Genomic DNA, 20,147 nt, shown 5'->3' with positions numbered 1-20,147 from the left:
GATTAGTATATGCTAAACTTTCTATCGATTATAATAGGTCCTCCTTCGGTATCTATTGATGAGTACAATGAGCACAATGAGTACCTATAAGTCTGAACTATCGATAATTATGCAGTTTATATCGGAATGTATTTTGCGGGAATAACATATAATTTAAATCCTGCGATCTTGATTGTTAAGGAAATATAAGGGAGAAATAGAAGGTCAATACGGGAGCCGGAGAATCCAAAAATTACAGAACATATTAGAGGAAAAATTCACTCCATGTCTTATCAGTATGTTTGGGAGTAATAAATGTTCGACTTCTGTAACGGGTAAACCTAAACATTACATAAGGAATGAAGTGGTTGCTTTTGAGGAAGACCAAACTCATGAATTTAAGGGGCATCGAAATATAAGTGTAGCAGATGTGCCTCCGTGGTGTATTAACGCTTCTAACAACACGAGTACACGAAAAGCAATATCGAGGTACTGCTAAACTGAAACTATGTTACTCTGCATCTTAATCCCATTTGGGTGAATAACTAGTATTCCAACAGCAGTGATGATTACAGTATATGTTGACACATAAAATGCTATTTATTCCGGTTCACACTGTATTGGAATCACATGAACTATACATAATGTACTTTTCCGAGTATACCAGTAATTAGTAATTACCAATGATAAGTTTTTTTAATGTCCTAACAATGCAACTAGTCCGGGACTAACGATGAGCATTTTTATTATTACTTAAACTACTACTATTAGAACTAAACTCTGAGATTACACCCACTGGTGTGTCTCAGCATCTGGTGTCTTGAGCACATTGTTGTCACACTCATATTACTATTTACACTAAAGCGCACTTGTGCTACACTAGTTCAAATGGCTTGAGTCTCTTGAGCCTTCTCACTGTCCTCTCGTTGTCAAGAAGCTGTATCGCTTCCATGTTGGTGTGGTAGTGAAGCTGATCTTCGTGCTTTAATTTCTGCAGTGACCATCCTAATGCCAAGATCCCTGTGGATGTCACTATTACGGGCATACCAAGGGTCATTTACTATTCCCTCAGCACGTTGTTCTGAAATCTCTGTATTGTTTGAATGCTACTCGTACTGGCACAACCCACAGCTGTATTCCATAAGTCCAGACCAGTTTTATGACCTGGTTGTATACTAGTTTTTTTTTGTATTGATAGCTGGGACGTACTACCAATGATAAGCGAATATTAATATTTACTTACAAGCATTTATTTATTTATTTTCCTTTTGTTTTATCCTCATGTTCCTGCTCTCATTTCTAACAGTGAATTGAAATGAAACAAGTTCTGACTAGACCTCATAAAACAAACTTTTGCACTTCAAAAAACCTGGAGTCAACATATGTGTATCATTACCAACATTCCTGTGAACAGAATGGCTTGACAGCCAGAGTGTAATATAGAGAAATATGCTGGAGTTAAAAGGTCAATCCATGGGACTTCTTTCCACAGCCTCAGTAATATTTATGAAGGATACTGACATCTCCATTACAGTATCTGAACTACAATGACCCTAAAACTGAGAGCTAGAATCATTCTAAGTTGAATTTTTACTACAAAATATGTCAGTAAGATTTAATGTGTATCAACTGAAGAATCAATCATATATCATGGGCACTAGCAGGGGGACATAGAAGCCACCAGGTATTTTATGGTGGAGCCAGAAAATTAGCTTACAAACTTAGATATTTTTGTCATTTAAGACTACTTTTATTTATTCTTTCAAAATAGTTATATTTTTTATTATTAAAATTTGGCACCTCCCTCCTCTTCATCAATTGTAATGCTTTTAAAGATATAATGGGGGAGAGAGATGGCTAGGAAGGCAGAAATGTACCATATATTAATATGAGATATTAAAATTATTTTTAAAACCTGCATTTGTTTATCCTGAATACCCTAGGGCATTAGTAAATTTAGTCTTAGATGACTAAAAATATGAATACTGTTATCTGTGATGTCATGCTGTGTAGTCAGGTAAAAGTCCACCAGTGTGTCAGAGGAACTTAATTCCCCCAATCTTCAGGGTCAAAGTGTAGGCCGGACTTAAACGTAAGTAAAATACCATCTTGGGGGGTGTAACGCTGCATAGTCTAGTAGAAGTCCACCGGTGCTTCAGAGGAATATGCTACTCCCATCATTAGAGTCACATTGTAAGGGGAGTGGCTAATTCTCAAGACAGAAGTTGTCAGTTGTTCTTTTGTTCCCATTGCTTCCAGGAATCTGTGCGGTTTCCTAAATACTGGGTGTGGTGGCACCGTGTATATTGGAATACTTGATGGAGGAAGAGTTCAGGGTGTGCGACTAACACGATATCAACAGGATCACTTGCTGCTCAGTCTTCAGGATGCTATGAATGCTTTCAGGCCACCTGTTCCACGTTTCATGTACACTACTGAATTTGTACCAGTCCTTGAACCAGGAGATGAATATCCATATCAGTTGTAAGGACACCTTTATATACAGCTCTTGTCTTTAGCCTTCATGGGCTGCATCTAAGGCATAACTTTTGTTCTACGGGATAAATCATTCTGAAGGAAATTGATGGTGATTGTAACACGGGCCAAAACATTGAAACAGCTTCAACTTATGATGCAGATAAGTCAATTTACATATTTTAAAAATGTCTGTACAGTGAAACCCCCACAACTTGAAGATTTTCAGGTATGCCACTCACCAAACAAGTAAAAATTTCTTGCAAAAATGTAAAATGTTAGTTTCATATGACAGGACTAAATAAAAATACTCTTTTTTCAAAAAGTTAGCTATATTTGATTCTAACAGGCATTCAACATGTCTTGGGAATATATAAATAGAACACAGCTCATGTTAAATACTTATTTTCAGTGACTTCATAATAAGGAATTATACTGAAGCATATTTTGCTATGCAGTATACTGCTGAGACAGATGTCTTTGTGCACACTGCTGCAGTTCAAGCAGATATCACAAACAGAACATTGGAACAATATACTCACAGTGTATTGCTAAAATCAGTGAGCTTTGGTGTAGGATTTATGCTTCATAGCTAAAAATTTTAGGAGCCTTTATAGTGACAGCACTATGGGCTGGACAGCCCAGGTTCTATTGCCAGCATGGCAAGATATTTCTCTTCTTCAAAATGTCCAGACTGGCTCTGGTGTCCTCCCAGCCTCTTATCTGATGGATACTAGAGGTGATTTCCCAAGGAGTAAGGCAGTTGGGGTGTGAAGATGACCACTTACCTCCATCTAGTACCAAGGGCAAGAAGGGTGGAGCTATACCTCCATTCCCCCATATGTCTTCATGGCATAGTGCTGAATTAATTATGCACAGGGACAACTTTACCTTTCGCAAAAAATTTTGACCAACAAATGTGTTCAACCCTAATCAGAACCCAAAGCAGGAATTCTTTAAGCAATAATTATAGAACAACAAATCAGCACTGATCAGTTGAAGTGCTGAAGCCTATTAGTGGCAGTATGACAATATGCTGATGTAAGACATTCTCATGCTGCAGATACTATATGTATGGAATTTGGCATGTCATGGAAAAGAGAGTCAGAGTTCATGTCTTTGTAAGATTGTAGGTACTGTTCTATGCTACCTGATGTGCAACGGGGGCAACATAAGAAAATCATGTAGTCCATCTAGTACAGTAACCTTGGTACCGCCATGGTTGCAGGTTCCAAGATTCAGCAAACTACATAAAAAAGACCGGTAAAGCTATGCCTGTAACAGGCCGTGGAGGCCCATGGGATTGTGAGATGTCAAGAATGCCATGTTTTCTAGACAGTTGGTTTGAAGATGGGGGTGAGATTGTCAGCCTTATGTGCCAGCAGTCCTTCAACCCCAGCAAGATTCCTGGTAGTCATTCCTGTTAGAGGCTAGGTTGACCCCAGAGCCATTTACTTTTTAAACCATATTGTGTTAATCTGTCTGCCTGACCTTCATATTCTTGTACAATGAACTAGGAAAATTTATCCTTGTCACCAAGCACTATCCCATGAAGCCATTTAGGAGAAGTAGAGGTAAAGCTCCATGTTTTCCTAACCTCAGCACTAGATGGAGGTGAGTGGTCTGCTTCATGCTCCAGCCACTTTCCTTCTGCAAAGAGTTCCTAGACCTGAAGCCAGTCTGGTCATGGTAATGAACGGAAGAAAAGAACCTGTTTTCCTGGGAATACAGTTCCAGACATTTATCAATAGAGTACATTACACATTACACTAGTGTTATGTATGTTATCACTGTTCTGAACTGCATTTTGGAATCTTTTCCATACCAAGTATTTATGAATTTTAATGCTCCTTTCAGCCTACCTGTTTCTGAGAAGGTCCGAGCACAACCTCATTATCTTCGCTCACATTTATTCTGTTGGTGTGATTATGATGCTTTAGGGAGCTTCAATGGTGTAAGTATTCATGTTCCTTGAGATGCATGTTTCAAATAAGATGTGGTAGTTTGTTAATACCTGCACTCTTTCAAAGTAACCAAGTGGCTAGGATTGAGCTCCGTCCCAACAAAATGGACAGGGGACACAGTCCTTCTGTGAACAGGTTGCTGAAGCCTATCATTCACATTCTGCAGGAATGCTAAAAGGTTCTTATGAAGGATAAGATTTGCTGGATTTCCTCTGCACAGAGTTCTTACAATAGCCCTCTTGTACTCACCTCTTCAAGGCCTCAGGTTGCCCTTCGCAGGGCCTACACTTCCAATTGGCCACCTGTGTCTCCATTTTCTCTTCTATATCCCTGGTACTGATTGGCCACTCCTCCTGTCTTCCATGACCTCAGTTATCTTTCCTAGCCTGTCCATTTGCCAGCTTAGACCACTTATACCCCTATGATGGATGCAGCATGTTCTTTCCAGTTCATACAGTGTCCTACCTCAGAATCTTTAATTTCTCATACTTTAATCTTTAATTAATTTAATCTGACACATCAAAACTCAGAATTAAATAAACCATGGAATTAATATATGTTAAATAAAGAGACAAAAAGATGGTGTAAGTAAAAATTTCGTGTGCATAGTCAGACTTTTCCCAGTTACAATTTCTTACAACTCTGAAATAACATACACAGTTTGCCTAACCAACACTGCCAATGCTGTGAACTGCTGGCAAGTAATTTGCTTTGGTTGCAGTTAGAAGACCACTCCCATATTCTTTTAATCCTAAATTATGGAGGAATCCCTGTACTCCATTGGGGGTTAAACACATTTTGTGCTGTAACATTAACCTGCATCAGGGCATCAGCAAGTACAAATATGCAGGAGAGTAAATTTTCTTAAATGCCTAGCACAGAACAATGTGGTTGAGTGGGTAGCACTCCAGCTTTGAATGAAGGAGCTTCCAGCTTCAAATTTCAGATGGCAGACCAGCAATTATGATGAGCTTTTTGTGCTTCTCTTCAGACCCTCTCCAGGCAAATGCTGGGATGGTACCTCAAATTAGGGCATAACTGCTTCCTTCCACATTCTGTCCAATTCATTATTCACCCGTCACTATACCACTTGACACTGTAGTCTCACCAGCTGACAGCACTGTCAAATAAAACCAAAAATGAACACAAGTGACTAGGAGATCTAAGTTGAAATTCTCTGTTACAACAGGGTGTCATTCCTATGTCATACGTTGTGGAAATCAGTATCATACCAATATACCGTGATGATCCATGGGTCCGAGCCTTTATACCCGACTGTAAAATAGCAACTAATCCCATATTCCAATGTGAAGATGGCCAGATCTACTTCAGGAAACAGTCTACACTTGTCACGGTAATCTGATAAAGTTCAAGCATAACTTTAGAATAATATGAATATATGATACTTCCCATCCTTTCAGTATAGTGACACTATCAGAAATGAAAATTGTCTGTTTTCTGTTTCCTGTGTACACAGATGTTTTGAAATCACACTCTTGCTAATCTAATATGGATGGAAGCTGAGGCTTTTAAATTGGTGTACAAACATTACAGTAGTTTTTATGATGTGATCTGAATTTCCCATTGCCAGTCTATTTTATTAATTAAACTTCACATCTTACTACCCTCTTTAAAGTTTTGGTTATAGTATACTGCGACACTGACATGAAAAGCAAACACATCCTTGGTGAAAAACAGATTCTTATGGTCGTTCCTTATACAACTGCTTGGAATGTTAGATGACACAAGACAGAGCTCACATGGAAAGTTTGGATAAGCTGTGTTCAGTATTCATTGAACAGTAGCCTGTTAGATCGCTGTGTGTCGTCAACTCTGTCCAGACATAAAATGGAGCATATGATGGAACACAGAGTGAGTGTGAATTTTTGTGTTAAACTGCAGAAATCGCTGAGTGAAGCATTAGAGATGTTAAACAGTTTATGGTTGAATCCCCAGGCCAGAGAAGCTACGGATGTCAAAGTCCAAGATCAAAATAATGTTGATCTGCTTTCTCGACATCAGGGGTATCATCCACTTTGAATCTGTAGCCAAAGGGACCACTGCTAATCACACATTCTACATCACCATAACAACATGCCTGCACATTCTTCGCTTCAAGTGTAGCAGTTTTTAGCAGGAAAGAGTACCTCCACCGTGGATCATCTGCTGTACTCTCCTAACTTGGCTCCAGCTTTCTTAATTGGCTGTTTCCAAAACTCAAGAGTTTGCTGAAAGGAAAGCATTTTTCAAATGTTGAGAACATCTAATCTTTTGTGAAAAAAAATGTTGACAGCATACCTGTTCACGATTTTAACTGTCTTGAACAATGGCTTAAGCACTGTGAACACAGTAAAAAATTGGAGGGAGATTACTCTGAAAATTTCTAGGTTGCTAATATCTGCAGCTCTTAATATAGTTAAAAAAAGCTGTCTTGAAACTTATTTGCCGAACTTTGCATTCTTGGGCCAGCAAGCACAGCTATATCATCATCAGCTTATGATGTACACCATTATGTCCATCATTAAAAAGTTATTAGAGTTATTTCCAAAATACTTCTGGTCTTCATGCACCAGTGGGAAATTCAAACATGCTATGTTAAAACTTCTCTCGCTAGATGGCAGAGGATATGTGTGGCTGTTGCAAAAGTACTACATGTGTTCTGTATCATTAAACTATAGAGGACATTGCATTTTGGTGGGTTGTATATCCATGAAGCCAGTGTCTGTTGTTTTAGCAGTATTCATTGCGGGATGTGGAGCAGCTTGCCCGCGAGGAAGTGCTCCTGTACAGAATGCCACAGTTGATGAAAGCCTGGAAAGATATGATGACATATAGGACACTGCAGCAACTTGTTGATGAAGCCCTGGATCAGAAGAAAGACAATTCTTGCAACGAAGACCAAAAGAAATGAGTTCACATGTATGCCAATTAATATGACAGAATCAGTAACAGTGAGCAGATACTTTAACCATACATAATGCTTTAACTGTAGTGGTTTGAATGTCATTTGAATGTTTCACATGTTCCATAAATATTCATATTTATGCTGGTTTACATAAGTCGGAGTTATTACTAATCGTACAATGTAAAAGTTTCAACTTAACAAATTCAGGGAAAAATTTATGGGGCCATGTTTATTTCCGCCAAGTTCAATAAATGGTGAAACTAGCAAATCTGTATACTGTATTAATAATTTACAATTTAGTGATCCATTTCTATCCACAAAAGTTGGCACTGAACTTCACCAACAAGCAGGGCCGCTTGGTTGATATAGTTCGCTTGTGGACTAAAATCACAGAGTTTGTTTTGTTGTTTGAGTAGTAGTGAAAGTGACTTAGACAGTGGCAGTGACAGGGGACAACAAACAATTGTGGCCACAGACAATAAAAGTGAAAGTAGCACCAAGGGAAGTGCAGGTAGTAAAATTGCGGGGACAGCCACGTGGGGAAAAGCAGACAAAACACCTACTTTGGGACAGTTTACTGGAAATCCAGGGGTGAAACAAATTCCATCGGACCCAACGAAAGTGTCTAAAGTAGCAGGACTGTTTTTTGGAGATAGGGATACTCATGTTGTGAATATGATTTCCACAATTCACAATTCGAGCATGGTTGATGTTCAAAGGAGACATGGACAAGTAAAGAAGCCTATTTGTATTTCTGAGTCACAATATGTTCATGAAGGGAGCTGATAGAGCTGATCAATACTTGGCCTATTATTCTCTTCCTAGGAAAACAATAAAGTGGACAAAGAAAGTTGCCTTGCGGCTTATAAATTGTGCCATTTTCAATTCATTTTTGGTTTACAAAAATCTAAACCGATTCAAAATTGAAATACAAAGCATTTCTGATGAATGTGGCAAAGGCCTAGGCTACAGACCAGATGGTGGCAGCAGAACAAGAGTCAGACACAGACATAGTGCGACCATGCCCATCTACTCCCACCCCACGCAGACCTCATGTGGACACCCCTGGGCGACTCTTGGGTGATATGCGGAAACGTACCCTCGTGAAAACTGTGAAGAGTGAACATTCCAAGGGGAAGCATCCTTCTAGGCAATGCCATGTTTGCTCAGCTCACAGAAAAAGGAGTATGACTGCCTACATTTGCAAGTTCTGTGTAATGTCACTTCACACAGGGGCATGTTTCCAGAAATATCACACTCTCAAGCACTTCCAGGAGCATTGGTAAGTATTCTCCAAAAATTTTAGTTCATAAAATTAATTAGGAGATTTCATATTAATTTTTTAAGTGAACAGTGCACAAGTTAGGGTACTGGGTTTAAAAACGCCAGTCCCCAGGGTGATTTAAATATTTAAATTGCCGGTCCTCAACGTGTTAAAGTCAGGAGGAGAAAACTGTGAAAGAGATTCCACTCACTAATACTTGGCGATAAAATAAATGCAAACTTTTCAGAATGATACTTGGTGAAGTTATGTACCAGCTCAACACCAAACTGAATTCCACAGTACTGTCTCTAGAATTTGAAGGGGAGGAAAAATAAGCACATGCAAGACTTTGGTTGAATCAACTGTGAGGCTCAATGATACTTCTAAAATTCAAGCAAATTTTTTATTTATATATTTTGCATCTTGTTGTGCATAAATGTCAATGGTACTGGGTCTACTGACACAACAATAAGTGGGTTGATTATAGTTTTATAAATGATTGCAACATATATAATATAATCATCAGTTTATTATAACTATCACACTACACTACTGTAACCAGCCACATTCCTAAACACACTAAAGCAGCTATTTACAGCAACATATTCTATGATGTCCAATAAACCATGATGACATGGCTTCATCTCTGTGCCATTATATCTCTCAAAACATGAAACACTCACTGAAACTTCCAAAACTTCAATTACTACACACTTATATATCACATTGCAGCAACACATAAAAGATCTTTCATTCATTCAATACAACACACCCATCACACCTAACAATGTCTTTCAAACATACACTACTTCAAGAACATCTAAAAGAAAATTAAGCTACAGTATATAAACACCGCATCATTCACATTACAAAACTACACATGCATGATACAAAAACTGAAACTACAATCACATACCACCTCCTTCCTCCCCATGTAAAACAAACATAACATTCCACACAATTGCCATTCTCAATGTTTATACAGTTTTAACAATGTTATGACATTTGGAAACTGGATCTATTTACTCATACAAGGCTGCAATAACATATCTATTTATATATATACACACACTTGATGATGGTCTCCAGACCAAACAACTAGTGTGATATAAGAAACTGTTATATACATGTTCCAAATGTTTATAAAACTGTAATCAACCCTCTCCTTGTTGTGTGGATGGCCCTGGTACCAGTGTCGAGCAAATAAATTCCATTTGGGGAGTTCCACATGTTGACTGCAAAAGCCTGAAGGGTGTTCTACACATACACAGGGAACCACACAGCAATACTTCTTGATGAAATGTCTAAAACTGAGTCTGTTTATTTGAATCACATGGGCTTTAATGTCACTCAACACACAGAATTAAACCAATATTTTTTCACCACTTTATATTAAGTGCAGTAGTCATCTTTTCTACTGAATGATACTTTGTATGCAACATGGCTACACATTTATCACTGTGAGCTCCTTCAAGCCATGTACTGTAGAGCTCCTGGACTGTGTGATTTTCTTCAGGTACTTGTTTCTGTAAGGACTCATACACTGCCTCTAGCCGCATCGTCAGTTCTCTGGGAGAGGAACCGTCCTGTGGCCGAACTTGAGCACCTCCATTCAGGCAGCCTGCATATAAATCATAATCACAAGTGAAATACGTACAGGAAATTCCAAACTTAAATTAATGACAGAATTCAGAATACCTCAAAGCAGCACCACAACAGTTCTGTCCATAATGTATATTTCAAACATTCAAGAGCATGAGACATTGAAAAGACCAGACATGGAGAAAGGAAAAGCATAAAAGCTGCTGGTAAGGTCATAGAGAGAACAATAAGAAATGAAGTTAAGAGCTCCTCATTAACAGTTAAAGAGTTCCATCTGTGAGACAGATGCAAACAGCAGCAGACTTAGTCAAATGTCTGAAACACATTAAAGAGTCCTAAATCCAGTAACAGAACTGGGTATCACAGGAATGGAATAATGTTTAAGAATGCAGTTTCTACCCCACAATAAACACTGCATCTCCATTATGAAGACCAACTGGTTAGTCTCTTCAAGAAAATACAGTAATTCCTATTCATTCAGAGAACCTTTCTTTCAAAGGTTATTTAACGCTTTCACTATCAAGACTGAGTAATTTTGCATTAAGGGATAAACTATAAATGGTGAATTACAAAGGATTTTAAAGGAAGCAATCTTGGCCTAATTAAGGTACTATCCCAGCACTTGCCTGATGGATGAGGAAATTCATACAGATGTTTGGTTGAAAAATTTCAAGGGAAACAAGACCCAACAAGATGTTAATAAAAGAATAACACCAAGTACTGAACAGGTTACACACAACTTCTTATTCTAAAATGTTTTGTGTACCTTTCTTCGGTAATGCAATAAATAAATACAAACTGTATTTTGCAGGAGATATGAAATTTGCCCTAATGTGGTGTATGAGTCATTACAGCATATGCATGTATAAGGAGAAGACACAGCTGTTTGGTGTCTCAGTCATTTCACTGCAGTTTCCATGGTACAGTAGCTGAATAAATTAAGATTCAGTCTCTTAAATTTTTGACTAATATAATCCGGGGGGGGGGATGTGCTTCCTCAAATGCAATCTCAGTTAAAAAAAATCACAGAAACATGAGTCAAATAAAAGGACCTGCAGGTAATTATGCTTGACACCTGCTTTAACATAAAAAACTGTGCATTCTGTTCACACAGTGTATTTAAGTGCTTTATACTGTCACATGGCATGACCTAAGATATTAGGTTTGGATTGGTAACTAAATTTATTGGACATTCACACTCATAACAGAAATAACTATGACAGTCCCACTATGTTGCACACTCCTAAGATCATTGTAACTATTGTACACATAAAGTCTTATCAGCCTTCACTGGCCACTGCTTGGTTGTGGCTTCCAGTGATAGACATTCCCATTCTTCTGGGTTCCCGAACTGTCCTCGGCCTCAGCTACCTGCTTCTAATTTCTCACAACTGTAACTCTCAAATGACTCAACAAATGAACTGCTATTCACCATTATACAGCTCTGGCATGGACCACACAGAAAACATCCATTATTGCATGTTCTCTTGTCGCTGGGGAAACAAGATGTCTACAGTCCCTAGCAATGGCTGTTGTACTGTCGCCTGTTTACACAGCTGTTACTTGGCAATGGGTCTACATGTCCCAATATGATTCTCGCAGCAAAAGCAATTATCCCCATGAACAACATTAACTGTTGGGATTTGTGACAGTGAAGCAGTGTGCTTTCTGTGTAATAAGAACTGAATTTTTAGATGTTGAAAATGTTAAAATATATAATTTTCATCACCAATGTGTGAATCCCTTATTCTCACTGCTGTCCTATCTGTGCACCGCAGCCTGACCACACTTTCTGCTATCTACTCAATTAGCACTATGGGCTTTGTTTCACAAATCCAATCATAATGGCCCATACTGAAGAAATAGAAAAGACAGGTTTTGAGAAGCTCTTCTAAATAACATTCTACATGAAAATAACAACAGCTGATGATAGATTATTGCTGGCAGATCCACCCACCACTAGAATTAGTACCACCTGTATGCATTGAACTTCTGTGGCACAAAGACAAACAGAATGACGATGTGAACATGTGATATATCCACAGGGAAGTGAGTACCTGATGGGCAAGCCATGACCTCAACATAATGGTAACTGCTCTTTCCTCGTTTCATCTTCTGAACTAAATTCTGAATATTTCGGAAACCATTGGCAATAGCAAACCGCAGCAATATTCTTCCATCTTGTTCCAGAATTACCTCACGAAAGTCTGGGTTCCTGAAAATATTAAATTGTAAAGTCTGGATGTGAATAAACAGGAATGACATTCACAGCAAGATAAATGCAAAGTGATGTAACATACATGAAGAAAACAAAGAAATGCAGACAATTATGGAATGCTGCTGTACATAAAACACAACATGAGTACCATACTGTGGATTTCACATTTCTAACCTACATTTTTTTGGGGACTAGAATGATCTGGCTCAGGGCAGGATCAACTGGCAGATCTCGTAATGATAATTCATTCCATAAAAGATGGGAAATGTTTAATGTGATTATTAATTTGTCAAGAAAGACTCTGGTTCTTGTATTGAGCTAGTTTAGCATAAAGTGGGTGTAATGAACATATGAGGGGCCAGTCATGTTTGTTCATCCACATGTTCCATCTCCAAAAACTGGAGCTGAGGGTGTGAACATATAGTTGCTGGGCAAATTCCACCTTCTGGGATATAATGTCACATAATGTTGAAAATCAGAGCTCTGTCATGTGCATGAAGTGACTATAGACAGGTTTTGGACTGGTAATTGGATTTACTGAACACTTACACATTGTAACTACAGTGAAATTGCTAATTCACACACTCTGCAGTTCACTACAGCATGTCCTGAGCCTTCTCAGATTGCTGTGTCTTCACCAGTCTTTGCCTGGTGACAGATAAAATATGTCCTCTGCTTCTGTGCACATGTTCTTATTAGCTGGCAACTGTCTTACAACTAACTCATGGCTTCTGCTGTCCTACTTATAACATCTAAGCATGGACTGCATAGAAAACGTTGTTCCTCTGTTGTGTTCACATCTGTTGGGATGCCCATATGATTGTTACTCAGCCACTGCCTAGCCAACGGCCATTGTTTACAGAGCAATTACTTAGCAACGGCTGTTGTATAGCTGCTTATTTTGTGGTCGTTGCCTAGTAATGGGTCCACATGTCACAATACATATTTCATGCTGGCTTCTCTCTCAGTTTACTCTTCAACACTAAAGATGGAAATGAAGTGTCCCTTTAAAACATCAACTGACTTTTAGCAGACTGAACAGAAGACAGAACTCTTTGTAGCCACTACTGTGAGAACTTTGTATCCAAATTTAATTCTGATCAATATCAGTCCAGTGACACAAGAAAACCAAACTAAATGTCATCAGCTAGATTAAAATAAAGGAAAAAGAAAAAGACCTCAAGCTTGCAAGCACTCATCTAATGACATTAGCAAGACAAGGCTACTGAACTAATCAGTTGCTCAAGAATTACCTGAGTGATTTATACTGAAGATCTGGATGACTGTTACCAAATAGTTCTCTAGCAGCATGAAGAAAAATGAGATCAGCATAGCCTCCAGAGCCTGACCCTTGATGTGACACTAGTGCTGAATTAGATGGTAATGTCTTGCTCCAGGGAAAGTCAAGTTGAACTGAATCCATGGAAGCCAGGCTCTGGTTGTCACGCTGCAGAAGCTGTTCCAGTTCAACTGTAAGAGTAGCCATACAGCTCATGTAGAGAAGGCATGTTTATTTACTTTATGGTACTGTCAGTAGCTCAGTGTGCAAGGGCTGAATGGTTGGATAATAGTGAATAATGAATTGGTATGGATGTGGACTGAAGCGATTGTGGCCTAATCTGAGGAAATATTCCAATGTCTCCTTGCAGGGACTAAGTAAAACCATCAAAAACCTGTCATGGTAGCTGACCTCTGGGTTGACATTTGAACTCAGTATCTCTCAAAATTGAAGGGGTGATAATCACTTGATCCTGAAATTCAGTGTATAAGAATCAATAGTACTTCCAGAAGAAATTTCTTACCATTTAAGATTTTCTTCATGTTAGGGAACTCAGGTTACTCTGTGCTAAATCTGGCATGGACAGCCACTGAGAACTTGAGTGTCTGCCAGCGAACTCCCTTACTTTATGCTGAATCATCTGGTATTTGTTATAGAAAGTTCACAAATCATTTTCTGTGTCATAAATTTTATCACAAAAGCAGTCAGCTGTTCCCTCAACATGCAAGGTAAATCAACAACCACAGAGTACCACCTTCCACAGAAGTTCAGCCACCTCTGAGGGCAGCTAAATGGTCAAACGTTTCAGATGGTTTAAGAGTTTCTTCTCCAGAAGGGATTCCTAACATTCTGTAGGTTTCTGTAGCTGTTTCTCCAATTTAAAGAACACACTTGCTCCTTAGCTGTACCACATGAAATACGAGGGCTATTTGGAAAGTAACCTCCGTTTACTTTAGGCAACTAATGTAGGAGCAGGGGCGAGCTTGCACATGCAAGTTAGTGCCACATGACTCACTGCCTTGTAAACCATCACATAACTGGTCACCCGGTGACTTGTTCTTGTCTCTACAGGGTGAGTTATGTGTCCTGCAATTGATAATTCCACCAGCTGTAAAATTCATGCTGTTATCCACTTTCTTCATGCTAAAAACAATGAGTGCTGCAGAAATCCATTGTGAATTATGCACAGTTTACAACCAAAACATAATGAGTGAAGGATCTGTAAGATGGGCAGGACTAATGGAGAGGTAAGCTTATAAAAAGCCAAAATGAAAATTCACTCACTTGCTGTGATGACGCAGTCCACATCTCGTGTGTGTAACTGCTGGTTTGTGAAGTCTTCACGGGAAGCCTCTAGCTTCTTGTCATAACATGGCATCAACGTAACATGATAGATTGAGTCAGGTGTCCTTCCCAGCTCACGTGCCAAATGATCCTTAATGAGAGATCCCATTATCTGCTGTGGCGATTTTGTGGTGGCTATATGTGGAATAACTAAACTGCCATGAGTCTTCTCTGCATAGCACACCCAACCTGTCACAGAAAAGGTGCTGGAAAACACACATTTCCAGAACATCTTTGTGATTCTGCACACCCCACTGGCCTTCATGTTCATTTCCTGCCAATCACAGGGTGTAGCTGTGTCATATACTGAAGCTATCATGGCTTAACCATCAAGGCTATCACGATTTCACTATTTCATGCATTGAGCTAAACCATGGAAGCTTTCAAGGATTACCATTCTCGTATGTTGAAGCTGTCACAGCTAAATCATAAGAACCTTCAGGGTTTAGCCTTCTCATATGTTGTAGCTGTCATGATTTACCCGACCCAGACCACTGGTCCCATTAGTCATGGGTCCTGCAGGGCCTGAAACCAAGAATGACTTGTGCTGGCGAGGGCCAGCAGCAATTTACCAATCAGACAGGCAAGGCTATGATCAGCTCTTAGTGGTTAGTAGTCAGAGGCAAGCGAGAACAGGAGGCTTTCATGGCAGTAGTAGTAATGAGAATTGCGACTGTCAGAAGCCTCTATCAAGCAATGAACATTGAAGACAGTGATTGGGAAGACTTTGGGTGCACTGTTGTGACTTGCAGAGCATGCAGAACAGGGAAAGGGCTGTTTGTGGTTACAAGTATCAACAGTGTCTAGTGACTGATATGTGACATAATGTTGCTGTTATCAAGGTTCAGTCACTTCATATCCTGAGGCTGTTGTGGCTAAACCACAGAAAAAAAAGTTATACACTAGACACGAGCCATGCTAAAACTTAGACAATAATATGCCTTTTCTGTTGTACAACAGAAAATAAATTCATGAATCTGGAAAAGGCTGGCAAAAACACTCAGCTTGGTCAGTCACTGCTTTTGTCAGTGTGATGCTGACTCCAGTACTTCAGGAAAGCAGGTCACAGTCAGACAGGTTGAAACCTCATCCAATTGCACCACCACACACAATATTGCCTCATACCTGGGCATGAGGATGCCAACATTGGCAAAAATTCTGAGCTATTTGCAGCTTCTTCAGCAGCTCTGTATCGTTCCACAAATTCCCGCTGATTTTCAAGTAGTGCAAAATCATCAGCAACCACCATATCTAACACCAGGTCAGCACCAAGCATCCTGAAATAGCCTGTGTATAAAATGCAAATACTGTCATCACATTAAAAAATAATAATTATATAATTTTTATAATAAACATTTTATAGTGGCATAATGTACAGATAAGGGTAAAAATATCAGTTATTAGCTTCAGAACTAAATGCCCACATTCTATCATGCCTGCAACAAAACTACAAGGATGATTCGAACTGGGTAAGATCCATACAAAAACATATCTTGAACCATTTATATAAGTAGTAATTTATGCTGTTATATTCCATATGAAAAGGTAAAGTCCCTACGCTTAACCAATTAAGCACTATGTCATAAAGACGCACTGGAGAGTGGATGTATAGATGCAAATTTTCTTGTTCTTGACAGTTGTAATCCATAGGAGTTCAAATATTGGTCAGAACGATTTGAGGCCAGTAATGTAACACACAGTTTAAATACTTAATTTTACCACTTTAAGCTTTCAGAAATACTGAGGCATGCAACAATCTCCTTTGTTTCTGACCTCATTTGAGCAGCCTTGCAACACTGCACTTCATCCTTTACTTGGGACAAGCAGAAAATGTGTTGCATGCAGCATCAGGCATCATCACGCGATATGCTACATGTCGCAGCTGCCTAATGCTGCTGTAGCGTAACTGTGCCTTGCCTGAGCAAAATGAACATACCCGACAGTTTGTGTGCTGTTTCATCTGGGGACAGATTATACCTTACTGCTAATGACAGAATAGGCTGTAGTGATAATGACACTACTATTAATTTTGCCATGTCTGATTTTCCATCCTGAAACAAAAACGTACTACATTAGAATAGGACAGGAAATAGGAAGGTACCTAGGTAGTACGTAGGAAGGTAGGCAGTTTGACTTTCTTAGGTGGGAGTCATCATGTTGCTGGGGCAAAGTACTGTCTCAGTCACGATGCTGACGTTGCGGTCTGCGTATCTGTTTTTGGTGGAAAGGATACTGATGCCTTGAGGCTGGATGTCATGTCAGAAACTAACTAAGCATAGGGACTTCACCTTCATAGAAGAGATTAGTCAAAACCAAGAGAACTGAATCACTTCCTCTTGTCCCCACCTACAGCCTCCTAGCATTCTACCTGCATGCTGCCTACAAAAACTGGCACACTCATTACTCTTTTATTCAATAGAGGTGCAACTGAGATAAATTATAACTATATGAAACCTTTGTCTAATCTAACTTCAATGAAAACAGTACACATAACTTTTCTAAACAATGCAGCCATAAAGCAAACTTATCCATCATGGGTCAGCCCAGCTTCACAGGAGAAGGGTCTGTCTCTTTTGCCTCCACACATGCTCAGGGAAACACACTGTACTTTGCTACAATGCATGCAGCACTGAAAACAATGTTTACTTCCTTCAGCCACATTTACAGAATAACTGCACAGAAACTGAACACACCGCAACCAGTTCAAGGTTAGAGCATAATAACTGCACAGAAACTGAACACACTGCAACCAGTTCAAGGTTAGAGCATGAGGAAACATGCTGGCAGCCAGACAGACAGTGAGAATCTGAATGTAAATTAATCCACTGCTTCAGATTAGTATAAAAAGTTTATGATTACAGCCTTCTGGAATTTGACACAACAGAAAGGAGAAATGTTGATAACTATCTACCTTACCACACGATGTCACATTCCAGAAGATACTGATGCTGTAAGAGCCTCAAATCTTACAAAAATTTAATTTAGATCTTACCACATGAAGCTGCTTATTTTTCTCGAAAACACGAATCATTTCTTCCTGGCTCTGCTGTGTCACAAGCACACTTTCAGCCGATGTGATGCAGCCACTGCAAGCCAAGCAGTCTGACAAAGAAATCTCCACTTTTTTAAGTTTCTGTATGCCACCACCCTACAGTGAACAAAACAGTCTGTTACAATGCACATTAAAAACTGACCTTGGCATTGTATTAGGAAATGACAAACATCAGACATTAATTTTTTATTATTTCTTACAGAAAACCGTCATAACACAACAATCAATAATACGTGTAACAGCTCTTGGAGACACTTCTGCCACATGTTTCGGCCTTCAAAAGGCCATCATCAGGCAAATACATTAAACTTTTCGTTACTGAATTGCATGTTAAATATAGAATACAGTGCCAAACTTCCAAGTGCACACAATCGTATAAAATTATATGAGTGACTATAAAATATAAATTACAATAAAAGTTGAAGTCCCAAACAACCAGTTACATAGTCAAAAGTATGAGTATGAGTGGTGAGCCATAAAACTGGCCCTAGCACTGTGACCTTCAATAGTCTATTGTGCTTTAGTCAAAAGTATAGTTAAAAGTTGTATATGCAATGGTATTTGGAAGTTGGCAGTTGTAATCATAATATATGTAATGCTTATATGGACATATTATATACACAATGGCTGATGTGGTGTTTGGAGGCCTGTTGTTATGTTGTATGTTATTGCTTAATATTTGATACTATTTGATGGGCGACTCTGTTGTATAAATGTCTGATTTGATGGAGAGATATATTACAATTACAAACAGATGTGTATACTTAATACTGCACCAAAACTCCAACTCAATCAACTTCACATCTGTAACCCATGTTGCGTTACTAGAGTTAAAACCCGTTCAACAAAGGGCTATTTAACAGCATCAATGAGAAATCTGCTGTTCTACAGCAATTTGGCCTTTAAAACGACATATTCTAAATTTTAATGTACTACATCTGTATTACTGCATGTTTAATTACATGACAAAGTTTACAGCAAAAAATCATAAAATATTCAATTTCGTCCTAACTACCTAGATCACACATAGGGGTTGATTAAAACTTTCTGTTCTATGGTGCAGGTAAAGTAGTAACACTATGAAATACTTCTCGGTTTTTTTAAGTTGCAGAAATACTGCCGAACCTCTTGAATCTGAATGTAGGACCCATCATCTTGTATTTTGATTTTAGCTCCAGTGCTACTATCTACTTTGTCAATCTTCACGGGTTTAATGCATTCCTGTGAACACAAACATTTCAGTAAGGTCAAGAATAAACATAATTAAGTTTCTGCCTTAATTAAAGCCATCTTTTACCTGAGAAGGTGTAATAAAATCGTCCAAGTCAGTCAGCTGTAAAACACCACTAAAACGAGACGCCATTGTGATATTGTAACATTATTAGCGTCACGGTATTCGTTCGTCGTTTGTTTCCTGGCGCGTGTGGCAAACCTTACGGTGGAGACAAATCCGCTAAACAGAAATAGCTTGTGCAACCTACGAACTGAAAATAATCTGGAACAGAGTTTAGCGTGTATTACCAACCCGAAATTTCGCATATGAATTTTTATGAGCCGTTTCTTACTGAAAACTTGCGTGCACCCATTTACCGAATGAATATACCGTACTGTCATTCGACGAACAATAACTTTTTATGAAGAAAGCAGTCTTCTGGGATTTGGCACCGTGTATATGTGGTGTTAACCGACGTTTCGGAGGAACCAGAAGACTGCTTTCTTCATAGTCACCGCCGTGAAAGCCTCAAATCTTACAATAACTTTTTATAGCGTATAAAGGATAACTCGTAGGCAGGGCTGGACATGGGGTTAGACAGAAGCAGACGGTGTTTACTTAACTCCTGAGCGTTTTTTATTTCCTGTAAGAAAGCTACGTACATACCTCAAGACTGCTCAAGACGTCGTAACTACAGTGCCATTCCCAATAGCGATATATGTATGAACGAATTTCCGAAACTACACTGTTGTAACTTCATAACACGTGTTGTACATTCCCCGGGCTTTTCTACAGATCTGAAGTGTACCTATTTCAGAGTTATTTCCATCTCCAAAGCGTACTGTCTTTTGG

At 38.9% G+C, this 20,147-nt stretch overlaps 2 protein-coding genes across 5 annotated transcripts; one reads left to right on the top strand and one right to left on the bottom strand.

Annotated features, from left to right (window-relative positions):
• The first annotated feature begins 68 nt into the window (after nt 1–68).
• Nucleotides 69–7,617, top strand: LOC111868614 (schlafen-like protein 1). 3 transcript variants are annotated; one of them, XM_023859429.2, is made up of 5 exons: nt 69–468; nt 2,239–2,463; nt 4,312–4,408; nt 5,608–5,772; nt 7,153–7,617. In XM_023859429.2, exons 1-5 carry the CDS (start codon nt 278–280, stop codon nt 7,327–7,329), a joined length of 855 nt encoding a protein of 284 aa, XP_023715197.1. In that variant the 5' UTR covers nt 69–277; the 3' UTR covers nt 7,330–7,617. The 3 variants fall into 3 exon arrangements, with proteins under 3 accessions (XP_023715197.1, XP_023715198.1, XP_033609009.1); XM_023859430.2 differs by having other exon boundaries at nt 7,156–7,616; XM_033753118.1 differs by lacking the exon at nt 5,608–5,772 and having other exon boundaries at nt 7,156–7,617.
• A 1,481-nt stretch (nt 7,618–9,098) lies between these two features.
• On the bottom strand, nt 9,099–19,486 carry LOC111868609 (probable cytosolic Fe-S cluster assembly factor AGAP009023). Of its 2 annotated transcripts, XM_023859423.2 has the most exons (9): nt 19,380–19,486; nt 19,208–19,303; nt 18,023–18,178; nt 16,967–17,081; nt 16,156–16,317; nt 14,971–15,219; nt 13,661–13,877; nt 12,247–12,404; nt 9,099–10,208 (listed from the first exon to the last, which is right to left on the bottom strand). In XM_023859423.2, exons 1-9 carry the CDS (start codon nt 19,443–19,445, stop codon nt 9,967–9,969), a joined length of 1,461 nt encoding a protein of 486 aa, XP_023715191.1. In that variant the 5' UTR covers nt 19,446–19,486; the 3' UTR covers nt 9,099–9,966. The 2 variants fall into 2 exon arrangements, with proteins under 2 accessions (XP_023715191.1, XP_023715192.1); XM_023859424.2 differs by lacking the exons at nt 19,208–19,303; nt 19,380–19,486 and adding an exon at nt 19,098–19,199.
• Nucleotides 19,487–20,147: the final 661 nt, after the last annotated feature.

This window comes from Cryptotermes secundus, unplaced genomic scaffold (genome assembly GCF_002891405.2).
Source record: "Cryptotermes secundus unplaced genomic scaffold, Csec_1.0 scaffold610, whole genome shotgun sequence".
Taxonomy (NCBI): Eukaryota; Metazoa; Arthropoda; class Insecta; order Blattodea; family Kalotermitidae; genus Cryptotermes; species Cryptotermes secundus.
The sequence above is the reverse complement of the archived record's forward strand: the minus strand, read 5'-3'. Positions and strand labels throughout refer to the sequence as shown.

Excerpts from the sequence above, each read along its gene's own strand:
- LOC111868609 (XM_023859423.2), bottom strand. The coding sequence starts at position 19,445 with ATGGCGTCTCGTTTTAGTGGTGTTTTACAGCTGACTGACTTGGACGAT. Across the intron at positions 18,179-19,207 it reads CCTACATTCAGATTCAAGAG|GGTGGTGGCATACAGAAACT; the intron begins GTTCGGCAGTAT and ends TGTTCACTGTAG. Across the intron at positions 17,082-18,022 it reads AAAATAAGCAGCTTCATGTG|GATGGAAAATCAGACATGGC; the intron begins GTAAGATCTAAA and ends TTTTTGTTTCAG.
- LOC111868614 (XM_023859429.2), top strand. The coding sequence starts at position 278 with ATGTTTGGGAGTAATAAATGTTCGACTTCTGTAACGGGTAAACCTAAA. Across the intron at positions 2,464-4,311 it reads GATGAATATCCATATCAGTT|CCTACCTGTTTCTGAGAAGG; the intron begins GTAAGGACACCT and ends TGCTCCTTTCAG. Across the intron at positions 5,773-7,152 it reads AACAGTCTACACTTGTCACG|CAGTATTCATTGCGGGATGT; the intron begins GTAATCTGATAA and ends CTGTTGTTTTAG.